A 21,887-nucleotide genomic window follows, 5' to 3' on the forward strand; every position below is an offset into this window, starting at 1 on the left:
TACCACATTTACTAACAAGTATTACTTATTCATTAAAGGAACCTCAGTTGAATATCTGTTTGGCAGCCTTTTGTATTCAGTTAATTTGGAGTTACTCTTTTTGCATAAAAATAATAGAATAGTGAATCTTTAAAAGCACTCTGTATATATAACTCTCACTAACTAATTCACGCCAGTTTTGTATCATGCTGAAATCTAATAAGAATACTTTATGTGTAAGTGAATAATTTTACAACAAAACTGTGTGGCTTCTATGGCATTGATAGAGAAAGAAGATATAGTATACTATTTTCTAAACAAAGCTTGAACTCCCATTCTATTTTTATAAAATGGTTTTTTTTTTTATAGTCTTTCCTTTTTTCTTAGGAAATTTGCTTTTAGGAAATCAATGATTATTATATAATAGGTAAATTAAATTATAAATATTTATTTTAAACTACATGACATATTTTATGATGTAATATTTAATTTGCTTTAAAATAAAATGATCATTTGTTGTACCTTCAACTATTATTTAAATTTGATAGTTTAGACATTGTTCATGTAAAATCAATCCAGAGAAAGCAGAGTATCTTTTTGACCTCTTTGTAAAACCCTAAAAGTATTTATCAATGTAAAAAGTCACTTGAAAATCATGATCTTTGTCTGAAATACTTTTTTTAAAGTTTATAAAACTGGAGAAATATAACAAAGTTAATCTACTTTAAAACTTCCCTGAGGCAGCTAAATTTTCTTACCCTGAATGTCACATACTTACCTTCATTCAAGTACTATTAGAAGATCCTCAATCATTAAAGAGTAGAACTTTACATATTATATAACTTAAGGAAGTGAATAGAGGAATTTTTTTTAGGATGGATATTTTGAAAACATTAATAATATCAAGGGTGAAAACAAGACATGTTTTTTGGTTAGGTTTGAATTATTTGCAATCTTAACTACCTATAGGTTTTTCTATAGTACATATAAACTCCCAAAATATTCAGGTAAATGAAAATTTTCTTGAATTTTGTGAATGATCATTGTCTTTTGGAGATGAGTATTTTTTAATTTCCTTTGAGCACTAATAGGAGACTTTTTTTTCTTTAAAAATATTTTAATTAGCAAATAATAATTGTACATAGTTATGAGATCCAGTGTGATGTTTCTACATACATACACACACACACACACAGACACTGAAATGGTTAATTCAAGCTAATTAACATATCCATCACTTCATATATGTAACTTTTTTGTGGTAAGAACATTGTTGGAAATTTTGACTGCATAATACAATATTATTATCTATTGTCACTTTGTTATCCTTTAGATCTCAAAAACTTATTGCTCCTGTCTACTGAAACTTTTTATCTTTTGACCAAAAACTTCACATTATCAGCCCCTGTAAACCACTAATAAATGTGATTCTATGCCCTACTTCAACTTATTTAGGTTCCACATACACAATTAAGTTCATGAGCTATATCTTTCTGTTCCTACTATGAGTTCTTTTATTATTATTATTATTATTATTATTATTATTATTATTATTATTATTCAATCATATTAATGGTATAAATTAATAGGTTTTACTATGTCATTGCATATGTGCATATATTGTGCTTTGATGATTGTATTCACCCTTTCTTGTTCTCTCCTCTCACTCCACTCCTCCTGTTCCCTTTCCCCTTCCCTAATATAGTAATACTCTATCTTCTCTTTTTTAGGTCATTGTTTTGTTTTTGTTTTAAGTTTCAAAAACAAAACATGATATACTTATTTTTCTCTGGCTAATTTCACTTAACTCATATGATTTCCTCTGGTTCTATCAGTTTTCCTGCAAATGAAAAAATTTCATTCTTCTTTATGACTGAATAGTACTCTATTTTGTGTGTGTGTGTGTGTGTGTGTGTGCCATACTTTCTTTATCCATCTGTTTGAGGGCATCTAGGCTGATTTCATATCTTGGTTATTGTGAGTACTGCCACAATAAACAAGGGTATCTGTTTTGTATGCTGACTTCATTCCCTTTGGATCTATAACTAGGAAAGAGATAACTGGATCCTATGGTAATTCTATTTTTAGTTTTTTGAGGAACGTGCATACTGTTTTTCATATTAGGTTTACTAATTTCCATTCCTACCAACAGTGTCTAAGGATTCCTTTTTCTCGACATCCTCACCATCATTTGGTTTTTTATTGGTTTTATTAGCCATTCTGACTGGGTTGAGATAGAATGTTAATGTCATTTTCATGTGCATTGATGGCTAAAGATATTTTAGCATTTCTTGTGGGTCATTTATTTCTTCTTTTGGGAAGTTCTAGTCAGATTATGTGCCCATGTTTTAATTGAATTGCTTGTTTTTTTAAGTTTTTTTTTTTAATTCTTTACATATTCTAGATGTTAATCTTTTGTCAGATGAATAGCTGACAAAGAGTTTCTCCCATTCAGTAAATTGTCTCTTCATTCTATTGACTGTTTTCTTTGTTGTGCAGAAGATATTTAATTTGATGTAATCCTGTTTGTCCATTCTTGCTTTTATTTCCCAAACTATTGGAGTCCTATTTAGGAAATCATTGCCTGCACCATCATCTTGAAGTATGTGCCCTGTTTTCCTCTAGTATTTAATAAGAGAGTTTTAAAGTGATAGCAGAAGCCCAGTGTGTTGGCACACACCTGTAATCCCAGCTACTCAAGCAGGAGCGTCGCAAGTTCTAGGCCAACTTCCACAACTTAGACCATGACTCAAAATAAGATATAAATAGGTTGGAGACATACCTCAGTAGTAAACCACCCCTGGGTTCAAAATCCAATAATTCTCCTTTTAAAAAAGTGATAGAATAAGTTTAGAAGTACCTTTAAATTTCTAAAGTGTTATACATATAAAGTTCACATTTTAATGTATTGGCTTCTTAAATTCTTGGATAAGTCACTGTTTGGAACCCAATTTGTTTTCCTGTAGGCATTTAAAATGATTGTTAATATCTAGTGAACTCCTATTTGATTGATATAAGTTAGTTCTCTGACATCATCATGTTTTTCCTTTACATCTTCCCTTATTTCTCTTCCTTTTTTTCCTTTTTTTCTACATGATTTTCTTGTACTGTACTAGAAAGGTCAGTGGTTTGGGGATCATGAATTTAGGAATCAGTTCCAAGTTCAAATACAAGTTCTATCACTTACTACCTCTGGGACTTGAAGAATATCTTTAACTTATGATGATCAGTTTCCATATTTTAATGTGCTAAGGATTAACTGATGAGGAACTATCATAAGGAATCATAAGAAATTTACATTAGGGCAAATACATCCTTGAATTGTTCTTCTATTTCCTGTCCTTTCATCTCCCCCTCCTTCCCTTTCCCAGTTACAATTTAGGAGTTAATATATTTGAAGAGCTTTTTTCAGGCAGTCAACTCAGGATGCTCGTGAGCCCTCCTTTCAGATACCCCCATATCCTCAAAATTCATCACAAGAAGAAAGTGCTTCTCCAGTTGCTACTTAACCATTCTTCTATTTGCTGATTCTCCTTCTATTTGTAGAGAGAACAGCCTAATTATTGTGATATAGTACTTCTAATTCCAGTATTAGTAACTAAGATAAGTCTATTTGCATTTGTTTTCATTCATTTTTCTTGCCAATTGACCCCAAATATAAAAACTCCTGATTAAGACTAGAAATGCTTTTGAATGTCAAAATCGTTAATCAAATGCCTTAGTGTGTAGTGGACATTATGAAACTGAGATCCTGATTTTTATTGTTCTGTTGATTTCAAACACAGTTGACTCTAAACTCCATATAGCACAGTTTTTTTACTGATCAAAGATAAAATGAGTTGATAAGAGTATATAGATATTTTTCTATATTAGTTGCTAAGAGAATTTCCCAGTTATTATACTTCAGGAAACTTCAAGCAGAAAGACATCGATTACTGAGCACTTTCATTATCTTTTTCATGATGTCCACGTGATTACTAGTGACCTAAAGTGGGATTTGTGTGGAACATATAACATTTTGAGAGCCCATGTAGTATTACTTTAAATTGTTAGTCTAGGAAGATTTTCTTTCTGTAAATGATTATATAAATAACTCCTTTTCTTTTTCTTTCTTTTTTTTTTTTAATGGTACCAGGAAATCAAACCCAGGGTTTCATGCATGCTATATATGCACTCTACCCCTAAGCTATATCTCAGCATTTTTTATTCTATTTTGGCCAGGAACTTGCAATCCTTATGTCTCAGTCTTCCAAGTAGTTGGAATTACAGGCATGTGTCACTGTATCCAGTATATCCGACTTTCTTAAAATATTTTAGTTGACTAGCTTCTAAGATTAGAAAAATAAAATTACAGTCCTACTCTCACAAGTATTAGTAAAGTTGAATATGAAAACAGTGATGCCTAGAGTCTGAGTAGGTACTTCAAATATACTGTCACACTGTTTATCAGAAATACTAATAATACCTACCTTAAAATTTATCAGATTCTGTGTTCTGCCTTTTACAAATATTATCCTAAGTGATCCTCCTAACTTCTCTATAAGAGTATTATAAGTACTATGTGGTATAGACGAGGAAACTGAGAACCAGAAGACTTTAGCAGCTCACCTAAGATCACACAGTTCCCGACTGATAGAGTTTATTGATTTATTCAGTAGTCTGCAAGGTGTTTGTATCACCTATAACCTCCATAGCAGTAAATACTATTATTAGGAACAAAAACTTTACTAACATAGTAAGATATTAAATTGTATCTTGGTTTCATTTACATGCTCATAAAATACATTTCTTAGTTCTTCTGTAAATTGTCTAGTAGTTTGCTTTGCCCATTTAACCTTGGTTTTGTTGTTTTTCTTATCAGTCTACATGAATATTTTATATATTAAGTATATTAAACCTTTCCAATTTTTTCTGGTTTTTTTGCTTCAGAAATTTGTGTATGCTAGTTTTCTTTTGATGAGAAAAATTAAAAATCTTTATATACCTAGATCTGTCATTGTTTCCTTATTTAGTTTTTTGCCATCATGATACCGAAAGCTCGATCCTTGTCCCCAGTGCCAGTCCAGAAGCGAGGACATGATTTTGAGAAAAAGGAAAAAGAAGATTTATTGCTTTGTTAGCAAAGGAGAAACACAGGGGACTCCTGTCCCAGAGTCTGTGATTCCGCTCATCAGCAGGAAAGGGGACTTTTATAGAGGTGATTCAAAGGCTGCATTTCATGTGTTTTCTGTTGGAGTTATAATTCACTTGTTAATTTGGGAGATGGTAATTTCTGAGATCTTCTGGTACTGTAAGGGTAAAAGAAATTGAAGTTAAAGCGTAAAAGTTAAAGGGTAAAAGACCGGGTGTTGTAAAAGTTTCTAAGCTGCAAGGTCTGAGTTAAAATGTAAAGGAGGTATTGTTAGGTTTCTATGTTACCTGCAAAACCTGAAATTTCGGTAGCTGTTAAGACAATGCTTGGAACTGCCCAGTAAATATTTCCCCTGACTATTGGTTGTTTAATAAGGGCTCTGTGTGGTCGCACGTAGGCATTGCAGGGCCTGGACCAATCAGTTTAAATGTAACCCCCTCCTTAGGAATGACCTATCACTCCAGCCTGACCTATTCCCGCCAATGAATGAACCAATCATGTTTAGGAGTTGTTATTCAATTTTCCCGCGCCTCATGATGATTTGTTCTGATGTATACAAAGCCCTCCGCCCTCCCCAAAAAGTGTACTTAAGCAGTGCTCAGCCCCTGCTCGGGGCTCTGGGCTGCTTTCCCTTCTTGAGTGGGCACGGAGCCCCAGCATGCTGGTTCAATAAATCCCCCTTCTGCCAATTGCATGAGTGGTCCCTGGTGGTCTCTTTCTCCGACGTTTCGCGGGACCCTTACAGTACCATCCCAAAAATCTAGATTACTATGTTCCTATGGACAGATAAATCTGCCCAGGATGGGGAAGAAAGGTAATCCTGTTTCCCCTGAGATTAGGGAGGGTAAGAGTTTAGGGAGGAACAGAGAGAGAGAGAGAGAGGAAGAGAAAGAAGCATGTCCATTCTAAAAATCAGTTGCAGTGGCAGAGCATCAAGCATAAAGTGGACCACTGCTACAATAAGATTCAACATTTAATCCTAGAAAGTACACCTGTTAATCAATTGAGTTTGTACACACACCACACACTACCTCTCTGTGACAGAGGAATCTTTTGGTATAATATATGTTGCTGAAGATCTATGTTTATTGTTTTCAAAATGGCTCATTTCATAATGTCACCATGTAACAGTGCTCTGAATATAGCTCTTGCTGCTCTGCCACTGAAACTTATTTTTTAAACAAACAGGTTTCTTTCTCTTCCTCTCTCCTTGCTCCTCGATAATCTTTCCCCTTCCTAATTCAGGGGAAACAGGATTACCTTTCTTTCACTTCCTAGACAGATTTTTCTGTCCTTGAGTGCACACCCACTGTAGGAATTAAGTAATCCAGACTTTGGAGATTGTACCAGGAGATCTCAGAAATGACCATCTACCAAATTAACAAGTGAATTACAACTCTTAACATGTGGAATGTATCCTTTGAATCACCTCTATTAGCCTCCTGTTCCTACTGATGGGCAGAATCCCAACCTCTGGGAAAGTAGTCCCCTGTATTTCTCCTTTGCTAGCAAAGCAATAGACCTTCTTTTTCCTTTTTCTCCAAACCGTGACTTTGTTATTGGATTGGCATCAGGGACAAGGAGGCAACAACCAGAGAAGAAATATCTCTGCTATAGGGTCCCAAGGAATTCTCAAAGAAGGGAAGAACTTGACTCAGGACGAGTGGGAAGCTAAATGGAAATAATTTAAGCACATGTCAGTAGAGGCATAGAGATCTATTTAGTAAAGCAAGGAATAAACATTCAAAGGAGAATGCAGACCATCTTGAGAATTAGAAATATCTCAACAGTAGATGTGAACCATCTCCAAAGGGAGAGAGCAACAACTTGTTGTGAGCTATTGAAAGACCTAAGCAATCTCATTCTATTTTGCTCTGAAACTTAACCTCTGACCTACTGCAGTCCTAAAGTCAGGAAAATACCACAGAAAAGCTCTGTGGAAACAGTTCTCGGAAAAGCCGCAGGTGGTGATCACCTAAGATAGGCCAAGATATCGAAATATCTGAAATTCCAGATGGCCCCTGTAAAGAATGGTGGAAAAGCTCTGTAAACTCAACAGGCCCAAACAACCGTTTACCTGGACCATAGCGGCCACTCACAGAAGAGAAGGGGGTCGAGAGAGGGCAGGGGAGGGGGAGAGAGTAAGAGGGGTAGAGTAAGAGAGAGAGGGAGAGCAAGAGAGTAAGAGTAAGAGTAAGAGAGCGAACAGGAACAAGGTATTGATATTTATGGGCTTAACGCAGAATGAGGAGGAGCAAGGCGAGTGGGCTGTTACTTCTTCACTGGCTGAGAATTCTCGCCACTTCAGGGATTGAAGGTGCGCCATTCAAAGTTCGCGCCATTCACAGGGATTGGAGGTGGTGATTTGAGCACCATTCAGTGCATCATGGACTTCAGCTCCCGGAATAGAAGCGTTCCGGGCACCATCTTTACCAACAGCCCCCACTAGGTGTGGTGACCAATATCTAAACTAGAAGCCCTGCAGCTTGGCACGTACCCCCCTTGCGACATCCTCACGGTTTAAACCAATCAATTTTAAGTGCGTCAACCCCTTGAATTAACCAATAATCCTTTCTAGATTCTTTCCTGCCATTTCATACACTAATCATGTTTTAGAGTTGTTTGATTTTCCCGTGGTGTGTGATGATTTGCTGAGAGATGCTATGATGTATGTGGGGGTCCCAACCTTCTCCAAAGAATGTATAAAACTGCTGCAAACCCTTCTCAGCGTCACCATTTGTTGTGTGTGCGCGCCGAGGACCGAGCTAGCTTGCAATAAACACCTCTTTGCTGCCTACATATATCTTGGTCTCTGGTGGTCTTTTGGGGGTCCAGAATTCGAACATAACACTATTTTTAGGGAGACAGTTGCTGGGGGCTGGACAAGAGGTGGAGTCAAGGTGAAGTTTTGCATCAGTTTTTCTCTGTACTTAGGTATTGCCTGCATGTTGTTAATTTTTGCAGATCAGGACATGGGCCAAATTCTTGGGCTAAGAACTTGGGCAGGGTTGCTCTCAGTTGCTTGTTTTGCATTTCAAAGGCTCATGGGTGTTTTCTGCATTCCATGGACTTAATGGACTTTCTCTTTGGAGAACCCTTGTGTCTTTCTTTTTCTTATTCCTATCGCAGTAAAATGTGTTACTGATATGTGTCACCACAGCTTTGAAGTACATAATCTGCTTTGAAGTACATAAGTTTACCCTATAAATTATCTGCTTAGCCTATTTTAGTGTGTTCATTTGGATTTTGTGATTTTAATATCATGATGAAAAAAATTACTTGTTTTGTTAAATATCCTTTAACTTGTTTCATGGAAGAAACAAATGCTTCCGAATATTTCCCTTTTTAATTTTTTTATTTTTAAATTGACATATAAAATTGTACATATTTGGGGGGGATACAGAGCCATTGCTCTTTTATTCTTGTTCTTTTATTTTTGTTTTAAATATTCTATAAGTGGTCAGGTATAAGTTCTTTCAGGCCTGTCACCCTTCATCAGAAAATTAATGTCATTGCATTGGCTCAATTTTTTTGCCTCCTGAATGATAAAAATTAGTGCTGTAAGGAGAAACATATCTATTAACTTGACCTTTTGTTACTTTTTAAAATCAGTATGGAAATTAATTATTATGGCAATTAGTTTTTCTATATTTTGTTAAGCCACCAGTTTTTTGTTGTATTTATTAGGTCAGTCTATTAAGATTCCACTCTGTGAGTTGCCATGCTAGGTGCTGGGGCACAGCCATGAATAAGAAGCATACAGCCTAAAGGGTTATTGATGAGTACGTGGTGTAAGCTGAAAAATCATGCTAGATGTGGAAGTGGTACTAGGAGAAATGGGAAGGAAATGCAAAGAAGCAAGCTTTCAAAGTACTTGGCTAGCCATTTGATTCTTACCAGTTTTAATAGGTTAACATTTTGCTTTCTAAGGATATAAAATTTCTTAATTTGTGTGTCATCAGTTAAAAATAACAAGATAAAGAGAATTTTACTTCTATAGAATAATAGTGAAATATTAATTATGTAACATGCTTGTTGGTTGTGGAAATTTTTCACACCTCAGTAATCATACAAATGAGCTAGGGAAATAATTTGCTGCTTATTTAGAATATCAGAGTACTAATCAAACTTGCATCATGAGCTAAACCTAAATTAATAAATCAAAGTTACATATCAATATCTACTACAATTGAACCTATATTGATTTGGTTTAAATTTGGCAAAAGTGGTTTTTTATCCCTCACAGAAAAAAAAAAATTGTCTCATTGTGTTACTGTTGTTTACCGATGAGGAGTCCTTGCTTCCCCTATGCTGAAGTATAACACCAGAGAAGCACACGCCAAGGCAAGTTTGGAGTGGAAAGTAGAAGCTTTATTAAGCGACACCAAAAAAGACTTCTCCCTGAGGAAGAAGGGGACCCAAGAGGTGGAATCCATGGAAGGGTGATGTCTTCCCCTTTTTATAGCTAAGGTCTTCTTTTAGCTTTCCCTCATTCCTGTAGCATTCCTGTCCTTTGTTCTGTTATCTTTCAGTGATAGAATGTAGGTGGGAAGGCCCAAAGGGTGGGGTACAGGTGGGCCAAAGGAGTAATCTGGGCAGGAAGGACTTTTGGATTAGCATCTCCCTGTTTGCTGGGAGCTGCTTCATTAACATTTCCTTGGGATGGGCTCTGGGCCTTGGAACATTAACATTTCAGTTTCCCAGGAGCTGCTCTGCTTTCCTGGGCTCCGTTCTCAACATGGCCTTCATTTTCGATTTTATTCAATATTAGACCAGATTTACCTAACTACACTAACTACCTATCTTTAAATCTGGCTTCACTAGCCATAGCAAGTTGTTTAAACACAATATGCCTCTTTGCTGTTTTCTATAAAATGATCAAGTTGTGAGGATTAATGTACATGAATTTCTTAAACAATGCCAGGAGCTTGGTAAGCAAAATCCAAATGCTGTGATGCCTGCTGCCCTTCCTCCTCCTTTTTCTTGTTATTTTACTTTTAGTATTATTTTTATTATTATTGAGGAGATCCTCCAAGAATTACTAAAGCACGCTTTGGTGATTTTGTTTGTTGAATAACATTACAGATGTGCCTGGGAGGTACCCCAGAATAGAAATATAATGTAGAAATGTTCCCAAAGCTGGAAAGAAATTTTCAATCATTGACTCCCTGGTCTATTTTTCGGAGTTAACTGCTTAAAAGCAGTACCTAAAAATCTATAGAAAATGAATTGTAATTTTTAAAATAAAGATTATACACACATACATTTATGAAGAACTGAGATGGTGTGGTTTTCATATGAACAGTTTAGAACTGAAAATCAAGAATGAAATTAATATATTTTTATAACTTAGGTGTAGTAAAAATATAGAAGGAAGCCATCTTATTTTAGTAGAAATTGGATTCATTTTTTTGTTATTATTGCATTAATTTGCACATGTGTGAGCATAATTAAGATAATTTTATAGATGTGGAATTACTGGTTTAAAGAGTATTCTCACTATATATTTGCATAGATACTGCCAACTTGGACTCAAAGGAGTTTATGCAGAATTACATTTTAGGGGCCTTTTCCACAACCATCTCTTCCCTCCTGTATTCCCTTCAAGGTCCGTGCAGGAACTCAACTACAGCCAGCCTCATGTGTGGATGATGGGCATCACTTGCATGTGTGAGAGAAGACATTAGAGATAAAAGGGCCTTCATCTACCTCCTTCCTTTCCAGTCTAAATTGCCTTCTTTGTTATATCTTTGGATTTTTTATCCAAAATTGCTGTAGGGAACTACCAGATGAAAAGAGCTTCCTTGTTTACAGTATGACAGCCATTGAGGACATTACCCTAAGAAATTCTCCATCTCAGAATTCTCTTTTATGATTTATTATCAAGAACCATGTCTGTCCTAACAAACTAGTTTCCTTCTTTGACAATACAAGTGTAATATTTTAAAAGCAGCTTTATTGAGGTATAACTCACTAAAGTTTACAATTTAATTCTTTTTAATTTATTTGCTGAGTTGTGCAGCCATGACCACAATTTCACAAGGTTTTTATCATACTTCAAAAGAACTACTTCAAAAGAACTTCCTACCCTTTAGCATCATTCCTCATTTCCCTCTAGTCACTTCCATAGTGCCCATCAACACTAGGCAATCTAATCTACTTTCTGTTACCTATTTTGAACCTTTCATATACCCTAAATCATATAATGTGTGGCGTTTTGTATCTTAGCTTCTTTCACTTGGCTTCATATTTTCTTTATATGTTATAGCCTGTATTAGCCCTTCTTTCTTTTTTTTTTATATGATAGCATTACATTGTATGCATATACCTAATTTTTTTAATTTGGGTTGTTGCCTTTTGCGGAGGGGGGCGGGTACGGGAGATTGAACTCAGGGTCACTCAACCACTGAGCCACATCCCCAGCCTTATTTTGTATTGTATTTAGAGACAGGGTCTCACTGAGTTGCTTAGTGCCTCACCATTGCTGAGGCTGACTTTGAACTCACAATCCTCAGCCTTCCCAAGCTGCTGGGATTATAGGCATGTGCTGCATCCGCCTAGGGTTGTTGCTGTTTTTTTGACTCTTCAGAATAATGTTTCTGTGAGCTTTCATGTATAAATTATTATTTGACATTTTTTAATTTTTCTTGGGTATATGTCTGTTAAGGATTTGCTACATCATATGCTAACTCTTAGGTTTAACATTTTAAACAATTTCCAAGCAGTTTTTCAAAGCAGCTGCATCATATTGCTTTCCCACCAACAACATATATGAGGGTTCCAGATTCTCTACATTCTTGCTAACACTTGCTTTTATCTGTTTTTTTTTTATTATTATTATTATTATTATTATTATTCTCCAAATGTAGAAAGAAGTCCACTTTCATTATTTTGCTTTTAGATATTTAGTCATCCTGGCACTATTTGTTGAGGGAAAAAAAAAAAGAGTATATTCTTCTATTTACTGAATTATTTTGGCCTCCTATAAAAACCAGTTAACCATAAATGTAATAGTTTATTTTTGGACTCACAGTTCTATTTCATTGATCTATATGTCTATTCTTATTCCAGTACCATGTTGTTTTAATTACTTTCCAGTCTGAGTGCATTTGTTACTTTTTCTTTCCCAACTAGAACCCTTTCTTCAATGGAGACTAGAAGTGAACATTTTTCTGTTTATGATTTCTGGGGAACAGTAGTCATTCTTTCACCACTGAACATGATGTTAGCTATAGATTTTTCATAGATATGCCTTATATCAGGTTGAGGAAGTTCCCTTCTATCTTGTCTTAATCAGCCTTTTGTCACTGTGACCAAAATGCCTGACAAGAAAAACTTAGAGGAGGAGAAGTTTATTTGGGGCTCACAGTTTCAGAAGTTTTAGTCCACTGTTTGCCAACTTTCTTCTCTTGGCCTGAGGCATCATGGTGGAAGGGCACAGCAGGGGAAAGCTGATCAGCTCATGGCACCTAGGAAGCAGAGAGAGACTGATCAAGGAGTCAAGGACAAAATATAATTCACAAAATATATAATCCCCAAGGACACACCCACAGTGACCTACTTTCTAGCCACACCCTACCTGCCTATAGTTACTACCCAGTACTTATAGTTCATTCAAATTGGTGCATCAAATGGAATCCCCTGATAAGGTTAAGCTCCTATAATCTGATCATTTCACCCCTGGACATTATTGCGTTATCTAATATTTGAGTAATACCTCATATCCAAACTATATCAAATTCCTAGTTTATTTGCTTTGTATCATGAAAAAAAAATGTTCATTTTTAACTAAATCTTTTTCTGTGTCTATTAAAGAGATCTGGGCTGGGGATGTGGCTCAAGCAGTAGCGCGCTCGCCTGGCATGCGTGCAGCCCAGGTTCAATCCTCAGCATCACATACAAACAAAGATGTTGTGTCCGCCAAAAAAAAAAAAAAACTAAAAAATTAATATTAAAGAGATCCTAGAGCTTTTTTGTCCTTTATTCTATTGATATGTTTTTATATGTTACCAGATTTAATTTACTGATATCATGTTGAGAATTTTTGTGTCTGTATTCATTAGCAGGGGTATAGTTCAGTGATCACTGAGGTTGGGGTTTGTGTGTGCGCATGCATGTATTATCTGTGTATGTGAGAGTTTCAGTCACTTTGCTTTTTAAAAATCTGTTCAAACTTTTTATTTTTTTTTATTCAGTTTTGGTAGTTTGGTCTTTTCAGGAATATGTCCATTTCTTCTAGGTTATCTAATTTGTTGGCATGCGTTTTTTGATATTATTCTATTATAATTTTTAGGATCATCAGTGATTTTTTTTTCTTCTTTCATTCCTGATTTAATAATTTGAGTATTTTCTCTCCTTTTCTCTCCCCCATCTTTCATCTTTTCCCCTCTTGTTTGTGTTGGTCAGTCTAGCTAAAAGTCTTGACAATTGTTGGGCTTTTCAAGAATGTATTTTTGATTTCATTGATATTCTCCATTATTTGTGTATACTATAATCATAAATTTTCACTCTGTTTTTCTTTCTGCTTTTGATTTAGTTTTTTTTTTTTTTTGACGTCTTAAGGTAGAACAATAGATTATTGATTTGAAATTTTTCTTTTATTTAATGTGGGAATTTGTAGCTATAAATTCCCCTAATGGGCATTGCTTATCTACAGCTCCACATTTTCATATATTATATGTTCATTTTCATTCATCTCATCAAAATTACACTAGAAAGTATATTTCTTTCTTTTTGTTGTTGCTTTTTGTTTTCCTTTTTTCTGTGGTGCTGGGAATCAAACCCAGGGTTGAGCACATCGTAAGGTAGGTACTATACCACTGAGCTAGTCTCCGAAAGTATTTTCTGATTTCCTTTTTGATTTCTTATTTGTCTCATTGGTTGTTTAGGAATATTATACCCCACAAATTTTTTTAAATATTTATTTTTTAGTTGTAGTTGGACATAATACTTGTATTTTATTGATTTATTTTTATGTAGTGCTGAGGATTGAACCCAGGGCCTCACACCTGCTAGGCAAGCGCTCTACCGCTGAGCCGCAACCCTAGCCCAAAGCTGATTTTTTTGTTTGTTTGTTTGTTTGGTGCTAGGGATTGAACCCAGGGACTTGTGCATGCTAGGCAAGCACTCTACCAACTGAGCCATATCCCCAGCCCTCCACACATTTTGAGTTTCAGAAATTTGTTATTGATTTATCATTTCATTGTAGACAGGTTATACTCTTTATTATTTCAAGTTTTTATAGTTATTGAGACTTATTTCATGACCTACCGTATGTTATATCCTAAAGGATGTTCCATGTGCCTTGAAAAAATGGATATTTTGCTCTTGAGCGAAATGGTCTATTGCTCTCTCTTAAGTTTTGTTGGTTTATAATGTTGTGTAAATGTTTATTTGATTATGTTATTTTTTTCCTTAGCTGATGAATTAATCAGTCCTAAAGACATTGATCCTATTCAGCGTTATATCCCACAACAAAATCAACGTAATGTGAGCATGAGATACTCCAATCAGGTAAAGATATATTTTTTCTTAATTTAGACACATGCATAGATATTTAAAGCTTAATTAAAGAGGAAATTTTATTCTGAATGAGTTTTTCTTGTTTCTTCTGAGGGATCGGCTTCTCTTTGTTCTGGTTAGTTAAGATTTGTTAGTGGTAAAGGGCTGTTAATGAAGATGTAGGAGTCAGATGTGTCCAGCAAGTCATCTTTCAGGGAAACATTTGCATCTTCAGAATGATTGAACTTAAGATGTGAAGTGTTTTGAGAAGGTGCAGTGCATATGGTGGCATTGGGACAGATGACATATTATTGAAGAGAGTGGGTTCCCATAAAAGGCTCTGTGTTTAAGGTCTCTTCTGTGCTCTGTGACAGGAGTAAGTGACTGATAGAGTTGTTCTTAGCACTTGGTGACTTGTCAGGGGAAGGAATAGTTTTTAAATTTTTACATTTAGTAGCTATGGATTTAGACTATGTTGTGTCAACAAAATAAGTGTTTGCAGAATCAGCAAGATTGATGTTGACTTGAGCAAACCCTCAAGTATTAAATGATACCAGTAATGAGGACTGTTAAAATGAAAATGTTGTGGATTGTGGAAACTGCCTGAGGAGAAAGGAAATGAACCTGAATGTGTGCCTGGGATTCTAAGCAGTTAACATGCATTTAATAAGAATGGCATCAGCACTCACAGACGCTAAGCTTACAGATTGAAATGTTCCCTTATTTTATATATGTGTGTGTGTGTGTGTGTGTGTGTGTGCGCGCGCGCGCGCGCACAACACATACATGATAAATATTTGTTTTAATGAGGGAAAGGCAGGGCAAACAGCTCCATTAGGTTCTATTGTACTATGTCTTTGACTCTTGCTGGTCTTCAACAAAACATGTGATTAGTTTGAGTGATTTATAGATGAGAAGCTATTTGAGAGACTTGTAAATAAAATATTAAGATTTTCCCCAAAATATAAAATCTCTGTGTTGATATGTGACTGTTGATATGTGACAAATTTTTCACTGGCCTGTTAGCTCCTATACAATGGGAATTTGGCATTTCTCTTAGGCTAGTGTACCATGTGGTACAAATGTACAATCTCTACTAATTTGAGATATTCAGTTTTACTATAAGAAGTGATAAAAACGGGAATATATTTAACTTCGTATTACCCAGTGCTGTGACTCTGAGCTATTTTAAGACTATCATGTATTATTTAAGTAGCATTTTACATGCTTGACCCATTTCTCTAGGGTGATGAAACCTCAAAGCCTTTTCTTAGAAAATTAAATAATAGGTCATAGACTTGAGATATAGGAGCAGGAAATAGAGGACATTAAAACATTTTGTGGATACATGGCTGACAAAAATCATGAATTTAAACTATGGTTTCATGCTTGACACACATAAGGCAGGTTGTTGGTTATGTGTAATTTTTAGCATAATTTACTGGCATCTTTTTCTTTCCCACTTAAGAATGCTTCTCAAAGTACAACCGAGTGGAAGTGAATTTTATAGAGAATTCATTCTACTTTTTTATATTAAACTGATTTCTAATGTTGCTACTAAAATATCTATCTATGGCATGCCTTTCAGGTGGAACCACATCCTCACTAAGAGAAGTGCTCTAAGGGTATGAATTGAGGCTTGTCTCCTGCATGCATGTGGTAGATAATATCTGTGTAGCACTGTGTAGAGTTTCTAAAAGGAAGGTGATGGAAACAAGTGCAATAGAAAACTGTTGCAAGCTACTGTTCTCCTACTTCGTTGGCAGCTTAATTGTGGTGATATATAAATGATAAGATTCCCTTACCACTTTCTCAACCATTTCAAACTGTAGATAAGTTGGGCATGCCCAGGTCCATTGCAGAGTCTGGATGAAGTAGACTGATGGAATACAGGGGCCACACATATCCCCAGATGTGCAGCTCTCTGCTTGAAATGTTTGTTTCAGTGGTCACTGTAACTTCAATTATTCATGTTGTCTGGTAAAGTAACATTTGAAAGAAAAATAATTTACACTCTTAATTTGTCTGTCCTTTATCTTCTAAGTAAGGTAACAATGTCTGCTCCTCTACCCTACTTTCCTATATCACCTTTGATTTGGGAAAAATACAAAAAACCCTATTATTCCATCCTATAAATTACTCTCTGGAAACGAGTCATTTGGGTTTGGAGTTGTACTATTAAACATGCTTTCTTAAAACCCTTTGCATACTATGTTACAATACTTGTCATGCTGTTGCAGTTGGTTGTATTCCTGACTCCCTGACGGAGGTCCTCAGAGTACAGAATATGTCTTATTCTTTATCTTCTCTTATGTGAAGAGCATGAGACAAGCATGAGACAGGGTATGTGACAGGGCATGAGAATGGAAGTGAGAGCTACAAAAATAACCATATTTGTGCTCCTACTATTTATGGACATTATGCATGCCATTTTATATGCATTGTGTCTGATTTTAACACTTTTTCTAAATATTACTGTACCCATTATAGATACTGTGAGTCTCAGTGAGGTTTATTAATTTCTCCAAAATCACACAGTTATCAGGTGGCAGAACCAATATGAAGTTGTTCACTGAAGAGGAAAAGCAAAGAGAGAATGTCATACCCCTTCAAAAGCATCTGAAGCCAGTGATTTTCTTAAAGGTGTGAAGGAGTTAACAAAAGAAGTAGCTTATTTCCTCAAAAGATTGACTCAGTATCACATCAGAGGAAAACAGTTTTCTTTTCACCTGTGGTGCCTTAGGACACTGAGAGACCTGTAGAAGTGATCTGAAAAATTAAATGCCAAGATGTTGTACATTAGTACAAAATGTATGCTGGGATCATTATATGTGACATTTATCATGTTAAAATGGTCTAATTATTTCCATCTGCCTTCTTACCTGCTGTGTGTGCAAGGATGAGGCCAAGTACACAGATCTAACAGTCAGTAATTTTATTAGGGATTTCTTTCTTCATCAAAGGAAGCCCCTTTCACGAGGCTAGAAGCTTCTTTAAGTGTTTACTCCCTCTGCATTCACCCCAACTTGTTCCTTATAGGGGCCCCATCACTTTCTGTTGCCTAGATAATTCTGATGCTGGGTGTTCACTGATTATCTGTGAAAGAGAATCATTGTTCATAGTTCACCACCTCTGCCATGTTAATATGAGATAATGGTCACTTGAAAATTGTTTCTAGCCTTTGCTACTCTCATTCTTGGAAGAGGTCTGATTACAGCAGAAATTGTAAGCAGCTGACTATGTGTATTTCACTGATTCATTCTATTTTTTCATTGCCACTGGGGATGAGGTGACCCTATAGAGAACATCCATTTATAGTAACAGGAGGGTGGGTTTCTGGAATTCAGCAAATATCTTTGTTTTGAAGTGTGTATTATCCTCATTAGAATACAGGATATTCCTTATTAGAAAGAAAAATATGTATTATAACCTTTTTAAATATTTGTGGAATTCTGACTTGAGACTACCATATTTTGATAGGCAAGAACCAGCTAAGCATTTTTTTTTTCTGTTCATAAGTAAGTTTGGGGAAAATTGATTTGTTTCCTGAAATAAATGGTAAATTCCATAGAATTTTTACATGAATAAGACATTTTAATATCAAAAGAATAGTCATAGAAAAAATACTGATATAAAAATGTTGTTCTGCTGGGCACAGTGGCACTCCCAGTGCCACTGAGGCAGGAAGATTGCAAGTTCAAGGTTAGCCATAGTGACTTAGCGACTTAGCTTTGTCAAAATAAACAAAATTTTTAAAAGGGCTGGGGATGTGGCTCGGTGGTTAAGCACCCCTGGATTTGATCACTGATGCCCCTCTAAAAAAGTTATTTTAATATTCAAGACTATCAATAGGAGAACTTTCATATTTTTGGATATTCAAATATATATCATATATTTGGATATTTTGGATAGGCAATCAAAATGTTATGAACTCAGTCTCCAGAGGCACACTGCACACTTTTGAATCCAAGCTTGGACAAATATATCAACCTCTGTGTGCCTTAATTTCCTCACATGTAAAACTAAAATAATACTGTCACGTGAGGGTATCTGAGGTGTGAAGGACACCTCTACTTGGACCTTCCAGTTCCTTCCCTTCATTGCAGAAAACAATTTAAGGATGAGTCATATTTTAGTATACAGAGAAAGAGCTTTATTAAAAAGCAAAAGGCAAAGACACACTTTTAGAACAGGCAATCTCAAAAGTGAGATATGCTGCCAATGCTTGAGTATTAATTAGGGTGCATACTTATATGGAATATGTATGATCCAAAGCATGGGGACTGAGCTTCTCTCACAGCTGGGAAATATTCAGCATGATTGTGTTCCTCCATTAGGCCACCTGGTCTGGTTTGTGTGTTTGAGCATACATCAACATCTCTGGTGGTCACTGGGTAGTTAGAGGTTTGTGGTCCAATCAAACATTAGCCCCTAGATCACAAGGTTAATGGTCTCTCTTCTATCAAGGCCTTTTTTTCTGTTTTACTGCATTCAAAAAAAATGTATAAGGAGCTGGAAAGTTATAAAATAATTTGTGGGCTGTTTAGTGCATCCTTACATTTTGGTTCTTTTCTGTCCCTTAGGCTCTTTTGTGTCCGGCTCAGGAATTGTTTATGAGTTGTTTGTTCTATATTTTAACAGAGATTTTTTTTTTTTCCTGTGTTTCTAACTCAGTATCTAATAAAATTGTTGTCAGAATTAAGTGAGTTAATAAAGAGCTTAGAAAAGCTCCTGGCTTATACTTCAACATCAATAAATTTTACTTATTATTATTTGTATTTTGATAGTTCCAATGCAGACATAGTACTTAAATAAGGTACCAGTAGTTATGAAAACAAGATGTGCAAGATCACATTGCTGTTGAGCACAACTCATGAGAAAGCTGAATCACATAGCAGACACTTCATGGAAGGCCAGCTTGCAAGCTTAGTTCTTTGCCAGGGTAGTGCTGATGGTGGAGTAAAGTGTGTTCTGTAACAGCGGGACAAAGGAATATAGCAAGAAGATGAAAACAGTGTCATAGATATGAAAGTTAGAGACTGGTTCAGGATGGCTGACTACCTAGCTGGGAGGAGCAGCAAAGCACTGGCTGAAATCCAGATGCTGGTCTTTAGATCCTGCATGGTTCACCTGCAGTGTAATCTGGGGAAGGTGTCCTGACACCTCTGGAGTGTAGTTCTTTAATCTATAAAATTATTTGGCGAGGATTGATTCATAAATTCCCTCTTAGTATCTCTGTTGCTGATTCTCATGATCTAGGTTATTGGTAACCTTTGAGTAGTTTTTGTGGAGTGGGATGCCCAGAAGGCAGATTTTAGGGAGTTGAAGAGCAATCAGATGATGGAAGACCATCTCTTCAGAAGTTGTTGAGTTTATTTCCATCCAAAAGAGGTTATATGCCCCACCCCCTGCAAATTTAGTAGATGCATTATATAGCATTCCTACAATATAGACATATGACTGTTTCCCTAGTTTTAAAATTTTTATTTCAAATCTATTCAGTTTTTAAAGGTGTATTAATCTTAGGTGATTTAGGGAAATTTTGCATGTGGTTCAGTTTTATTTGGTTCAGTTCATCCTAATGCTTTCAAATGGTTTAAGCTGTTTGAGACATAATTTCTACTTAAAGAATTAAAAAAAAAAAAAAAAAAAAACTTCACTAGCCTGTTAAAGAAAGAAAGTGTTTGTGTGGGACCAAAAAGCCAATTTTATTTATAAGTATGGGAATGAAATTGAGTACTAAACAGAAATTCTTATGATTTTCCTAATAAAACAGAATAAAATAGTCCAGCCATCAAAAATTCTTCTGAAAGCCCAGCCTGAACATGCTACAGCTACACAGAGAATATTCTCAGGTAATACTGCCTGAAGTCTTTGAAGGAAATGAAATTCTCTTATCAATTGGTATTTATACTAGAGCCAATTAAAATTAAATGCCTTGATCACAAAATCCAGAACTGAGTAAAGTTGAATTGATAGTTAAAAGAGAAGAGTTTAAACACATTTATTAAGATCATTCTAATTAGCCCACTGAACGTATTCAAATTAAAAGTTCCAGTAATAGGCATGAAATATAATGAAATATTTGATCTACATAATGAAGACTTAGTCATTGCTAAAGTGTCAAAGGGGAAAAATAGATTCATAATAAAGATGTACAGGAATATTAATCTAGTATTATTTTGATGAATCTATATTCCTGTTTTTTTACATACATACTTATTCATTTGTATGGTTTTGTTTTGTTTGGTACTGGGAACTGAACCCAAGGGCACTCAACCCTTTAGCCACATTCCCAACTTTTTTTATATTTTATTTTGAGACAAGGTCTCACTGAGTTGCTTAGGGCCTTGCTAAATTGCTGAGCCTGGCTTTGAACTCAGGATTCTCCTGCCTCAGCCTCCCAAGCTGCTAGGATCACAGGTATGACCACAGCACTCAGCTTATATTCCTGGTATTTTACTCTGAGAAAAAAAAACATACTTATTCATATGTATGAATAAACTTATTAAACTAGAACTTACCTAGTTAAAGTTATTAAATATCTATTAATCTTTGAAGAAAAACCTATCAGTTGGACCTATTCTAACGCTGCTTATTTAATAATCCATATTTTACGGAGTTTCTGTCTTTGAAAGCAAAGGATTGGGCTTTTGGGAGCCCCCATTTCTCTGAATGATTTTCTCTTGAGTGGCCTTGAAGAGAGTTCCAAATGTTTTTGTCATCATTCTGGTGAATAGAATATGAACATTTCGGATCAGTTCCTTGAGGCAATATTTTACATTAATTGCATAATTATCATGATAGAGCAGATCATGTGTGTTGATGCACCCTTGAGAGAATTCAGTTTCACATTCATTGACACTCAAGCTTTGAATCTAAGAAATAGGCTAGCGCATTTAATGTGCCAATTAAAATGGATTGATCTGTTTTGACAGCCTTTGGAGCAAAGGCAAATATGAAAGGAATGTTTTTTAGTCATAAGGGCTTATTTTCCAAGGCTGTAAAGTTCCAAATTTAAGCTAAAAGTCAATATACATTTACTAAATCATGTACATATTTTATGGATCTGAGCTAAAAATATATACACTTGTTTTCTCATTTTTCAAATAAATGGGGAAGAGGCAGTTTAATGCTTTATTTTCTTAAAATACAGATGCATAAATTTTTGCATGAATTATTAGCCTTAAGGCTAAATAATGCCATATATATGTAATAGTTTTGTGTTTTGAAGGAGGTGATATTGTGTAGTGTCTTTGCATTATACAAGCCTAAC

At 35.4% G+C, this 21,887-nt stretch overlaps 1 protein-coding gene across 4 annotated transcripts in view; it reads left to right on the top strand.

Annotated features, from left to right (window-relative positions):
• The window catches only part of Phkb (phosphorylase kinase regulatory subunit beta), a 225,231-nt gene that overhangs the window by 136,853 nt on the left and 66,491 nt on the right, over window positions 1–21,887 (top strand). For all 4 annotated transcript variants that reach the window (XM_046435179.2, XM_046435180.2, XM_046435178.2 and 1 more), the window contains one exon: window positions 14,529–14,623. In XM_046435179.2, coding sequence (XP_046291135.1) covers window positions 14,529–14,623 — 95 coding nt within the window. The remainder of the gene's footprint in view (window positions 1–14,528; window positions 14,624–21,887) is intronic.

This window comes from Marmota monax, unplaced genomic scaffold, assembly GCF_021218885.2.
Source record: "Marmota monax isolate L192 unplaced genomic scaffold, Marmota_monax_Labrador192_F-V1.1 WCK01_AAM20220418_F8-fsc00024, whole genome shotgun sequence".
NCBI classification, from domain to species: domain Eukaryota; kingdom Metazoa; phylum Chordata; class Mammalia; order Rodentia; family Sciuridae; genus Marmota; species Marmota monax.